We start from the raw sequence: 5,149 nt of genomic DNA on the forward strand, positions 1-5,149 counted from the left end.
CCCCCCCTGTGTGTGTGTATGTGTGTGTGTGTGTGTGTGAGACACAGACACACATGCACACGTGTATTCTCTAGCTGGTAAATAATTGTCAAACATAGCCTGTGTTAAGAATAACTAGTGAATTTCTTATTTGCATCAAGAAATGTAAGCGTGACTTACTGTTGTTGTCTTGCTTTGCTTTGTGGCTCTGGAAAAGGCTGCATAAGTGTGGGGTGTATAGATGGGAGTGAATATAATCTTCGGGGTAAAACCATCCCATCTGTGGTCTGTCTGTCAGGGCCCCAGGCTTGCTCCCTTATGAACCTTTCACTATGGTGGCCGTGAAGATGCTTAAGGAAGAGGCCTCTGCTGACATGCAAGCCGACTTTCAGAGAGAGGCAGCCCTCATGGCGGAGTTTGACAACCCCAACATTGTGAAGCTCTTAGGTATGGAAACATAATTGAAGAAGGTTTGTTCCTCAGCCAAGAGGTTTTCTAAGCTTCTCTTATTTGTCTCTTGCTGATTTATCGCTTTGCCTGACTCTCTGGTCAGCACAATATTTCTTCCTTTCCTAATTTAGCCTCTTCCCCTACTTTCCAAAATTCCTTCTACCCCAGATTCCAGGATTCTCTGTGTTTCACAGATACCTGCTCTAATTCCATCACTTCCAATGATCTGTGTTTGTCGCCTCTTTGCTGGTTCAAATTTTTTCAAGTGTCTCCATATGAAGAAAATTCCCTTGACACTAATTCATCATCACAAAATCACAAAATTTACTAAGGCCTCTCTCTTTCTCTCTCTCTCTCTCTCTCTCTCTCTCTCTCTCTCTCTCTCTCCCTCCATATATATATATATATTATCCATTTTATTTTTTCTTAACTAGAATATCACAATTTAGATAATATTTTTATTCACTTTTGTGTCATTTCATCACTGATTCATAAATTTAACACATATTAATCAGATAGGTTATATATTTACACAGAAATAAACAAAACTTTCGAAATTTCTGGCCTTGTGGAACTTACATTCTTTTTGGGAGACAGTAGGAGTGAGCATGTACAAATGTGGCTTATATTCCTCCTGGTTTTTTTAAACTCAAAGCAAAGGAAAGCTTTTTGGAATGTGAGCTAGGAACTTTGAAGACTGCAGTGGACACGTGATATTCCTGTAGAGACTTGGCAGAGGTGAGAGGGTGGCAGTGGAGATGACAGGAATGAGATGCACCTGCACAGCCTCCATGGCAACGTTGTCTGTGCTTAGAGAATATAAGATGGAGCTGGGAAGAGGGTACCCTGTGCATAGTGTCCATGGCAACGTGAGGGCCTGAGTTTGGATCCCTAGCACCCATGTAAGGGCCTGGCATGGTGACACATGCTTGTAAATGCCAATGCTGGGAAAGTTGAGACAGGAGTATCCCTGGGCCTTGAAGCTAGCCAGCCTAGTGAAATGGGTAAGCTTTTGGATCAGGGAGAGACTCTGCTTCAAAAAATAAGGTGGAGAGCAATTAAAATAGATACTAGACATTGGTGTCCATACTCCACACTCATATATGTACACATGTACCTGCACACATATATACCCTTACACATAAACATTAACTTATATATGCACACACATGGGAGGGGGAAGAAGAAGAAGAAGAAGAGGAGGAGGAGAAAGAGGAGGAGGAGGAAGAAGAGGAGGAGGAGGAAGAGGAGGAGGAAGAAGAAGAGGAGGAGGAGGAGGAAGAGGAGGAGGAAGAAGAGGAAGAGGAGGAGGAAGAGGAGGAGGAAGAGGAGAAAGAGGAGGAGGAAGAGGAGGAGGAAAAGGAGGAAGAGGAGGAAGAGGAGGAGGAGGAAGAGGAGGAGGAAGAAGAGGAGGAGGAGGAAGAGGAGGAGGAGGAAGAGGAGGAGGAAGAGGAAGAGGAGGAGGAAGAGGAGGAAGAGGAGGAGGAAGAGGAAGAGGAGGAGGAAGAGGAGGAGGAAGAGGAAGAGGAGGAGGAGGAAAAGGAGGAGGAAGAGGAGGAGGAGGAGGAGGAAGAGGAGGAGGAAGAAGAGGAAGAGGAGGACAAGAAATGGAATGGAAGAGTGATAGGGATGGTTCGAGAGAGTTATGTAAGACTAGATCAGCTAGTAAATGCAGTGAGGAGATTGGAGGATCTTACTAGGCCTTCATACAAAGAACCAAAGAATACTGTGAGTGGGAGAATTAAGCTTTCCTCAGGAAAGAGCTCAGCAAGTCTTATCCAGTACCAGCTGGTCAGTCCTGAAAATATTCATACAAGTACCATTATACAGACTGACCAGGTTATATTTAGAAATACATTTGTATTATATACATCGACATACATCTATGAAATAAAAATGAAAAAAAGAGACCATGAAAGAGAGTAAGAAGGGGAAATGATATAATTATAGTATAATCTCAAAAATTAAAGAAAAAATCCTGGCTTTCACTGTAAGTAAAATGGGAATCACTGGGAAGGTCTGAGCCATGAAGCGCTAAGGCATAGCATGAAAAACAAAGACAAAAACAAACAAACAAAACAGATTAACGCTTTTTTTCCCTAGAACATCTCTGTCTGGATTGTTGAGCAGAGTTGGGGGACAATGAAAACAAGAGGATAGGGAATGTTGTCTTTCCACGTGCAGAAGGATGTTGGTGTGGGCCAGGGAGTGGTGGCGAGGTACTGAGAAGGGACTGGCGTCACAGTGTAATTCGAAGGTGGAGCCAAATAAATCCCTGGAGAGAGCAAATGTGAGCTGTGCAAAGAAGAGGGGGTGGCAAGGAGAAGACATGTTTTGGCTGAATTTCAGAGTGAGGATAGCGATAGGATATTCCTTCAAGAGTCAGAGCTAGAACAATCCGGAAGAGTTGAAAACACACTGGGAAAGCCAGATTCCTTCTTCTGTATTGGTCTAAGCCTCTTGTTCACCACTGATCAGGCTCAGAAAATATAACAATAGAGCTTAAAAGAGACAGACAGATTAAACTTTTTTTTCAGATTAAACTTTTGTTTACTCTGAAAGCCCTTGACAATGATCCATAATGAGAACCAAATGGAGACACTGTTTTGTTGCAAAAGAACTTGAACTGTTCACGTCCCTGAGCCCCAGGGCTGATTCCAACTCTCACCCGGTACAGTGAGTACACTTACTTGCTGTTACTGTGTAGTGTTTCTACGTCACAAGTAAGAGAATCTCACAAACATATTACCTAACAAGAACTAAGATTGATTCACAGCGTCTGTAATCCCAATGCCTGGAGATAGAAGAAGGATCAGGAGTTCAAAGTCAAAATAGCCTCCAAGTAGATCTGAAGACAGTCACAAGACTCTGTCACACACACACACACACACACACACACACTCATACAACTCACACACACACCATTTTTTTTTCTTGCAAGACATATGTTGTCTTGGGCTTTCTAATGTAAGAATTCTTTCAAATCAAATTTAACTAGTGTAACAACATCAAAGCCATCTAATGATAAAGGTAAAGTTTTGTTGACAAGACCGAAAGAAGAGCCTGTCAGAGGCACTGAGAAGTGTGACCAACACTCGATTTCCTCTTTAATGTATACACATTAAATGCCTCACACCTTCCTAACAAATACTCATTCCTGAATCCACTTACCATATGTTACTGTGCACCTGCTGTCCAGATACCTGGCTGGTCTGAGTGATTTAAAGAATCAGGGGGCATGATCTCTCCATTCCAAGAGATAAAATGTTGGGGGAACATCACTAAAACAATGAATGACCAGGGAGTCAGGTGTAGTATATGTGGAAAGATAACAGGGAAAATTTAAGAATCAAGGAGTCAGTAATCATGTGCCCTAGAAAGAAAAGAAATACACAGGATGTTTAAGTAAAGAAGTGGGAGTCAGAATATGACTAACACTGTCCATAGTAAGTGGGACACTATCCTTTCTAGTCTGGTCCTTTGATTTTGGAGTGTTCTTTCCTTGTTGAAAGACTCAGTCTAACTATGATATTATTTTGATTGTAGGCGTGTGTGCTGTTGGGAAGCCGATGTGTCTGCTCTTTGAATACATGGCCTATGGTGACCTCAATGAGTTCCTCCGAAGCATGTCTCCTCACACTGTGTGCAGCCTCAGCCACAGTGACCTGTCCACGAGGGCTCGGGTGTCCAGCCCTGGTCCTCCACCACTGTCCTGTGCAGAACAGCTCTGCATTGCCAGGCAGGTGGCAGCTGGTATGGCCTACCTGTCGGAGCGCAAGTTTGTCCACCGAGACTTAGCTACCAGGAACTGCCTGGTTGGGGAGAACATGGTGGTGAAAATTGCAGACTTTGGCCTCTCTAGGAACATCTACTCCGCAGACTACTACAAAGCTGATGGGAATGATGCCATCCCTATCCGCTGGATGCCGCCCGAGTCTATCTTCTACAACCGCTACACCACAGAGTCGGATGTGTGGGCCTATGGTGTGGTCCTCTGGGAGATCTTCTCCTATGGACTGCAGCCCTACTATGGAATGGCCCACGAGGAGGTCATTTACTATGTGAGAGATGGCAACATCCTCGCTTGCCCTGAGAACTGTCCCTTGGAACTGTACAACCTCATGCGCCTGTGTTGGAGCAAGCTGCCTGCGGATAGACCCAGCTTCTGCAGTATCCACCGGATCCTGCAGCGCATGTGCGAGAGAGCAGAGGGAACGGTGGGTGTCTAAGGCTGACCATGCTCAAACAACACCCATTAGGCTCTTTTCAGACTGTAAGCTGGAGGAATCCTATAGCAGCGGCCGAATAAGACCAGATAGGAAGGATTTAACTCAGACAACACGAGCCAGTTGATTGTTTGCCAGGAGAAGCAGATGATGAATAACCCACAGGGTTAAAAGGTCACATCGAAATAGGTAGTTGGAGATACAGGCTGGGAAAGAGGGCAGCAGGTAGCTCTTCTCCCTCATAGGGACAGTTTCTAATACATATTGCACAATAAGAGCATCCCTGGTTATGTTTCTACATCACCACTCAGAGCGAGACTGTTGTACTTAAGTTGAATCCAAAACTGGATGGGCAACTTAATTTTTAATGGAAGACATTCTGCCATTGCAAAAGCAGCGTGTCTTTGTGATGTTTAGGTAAAAGACGGAAAACCAAAGATAGGAATCCATTCTTCCACCGGTCAAGACATGGGGCAGGTTCTTTCTGTTGTTTA

The 5,149-nt window shown here is 44.1% G+C and overlaps 1 protein-coding gene across 7 annotated transcripts in view; it reads left to right on the plus strand.

Moving 5' to 3' along the window:
* The window catches only part of Musk (muscle associated receptor tyrosine kinase), an 89,028-nt gene extending 84,241 nt beyond the window's left edge, over window positions 1-4,787 (plus strand). For 6 of the 7 annotated variants that reach the window (XM_028779968.1, XM_028779970.1, XM_028779972.1 and 3 more), the window contains 2 exons: window positions 278-426; window positions 3,976-4,658. In XM_028779968.1, the coding sequence (XP_028635801.1) occupies window positions 278-426; window positions 3,976-4,658 (832 nt within the window). Of the gene's footprint in view, window positions 1-277; window positions 427-3,975 lie in introns of all 7 variants that reach the window. The other variant, XM_028779967.1, reaches the window with a different exon arrangement.
* The last annotated feature ends 362 nt before the right edge of the window (window positions 4,788-5,149 follow it).

This window comes from Grammomys surdaster, unplaced genomic scaffold (genome assembly GCF_004785775.1).
Source record: "Grammomys surdaster isolate TR1022 unplaced genomic scaffold, NIH_TR_1.0 363, whole genome shotgun sequence".
In the NCBI taxonomy this organism is placed as follows: domain Eukaryota; kingdom Metazoa; phylum Chordata; class Mammalia; order Rodentia; family Muridae; genus Grammomys; species Grammomys surdaster.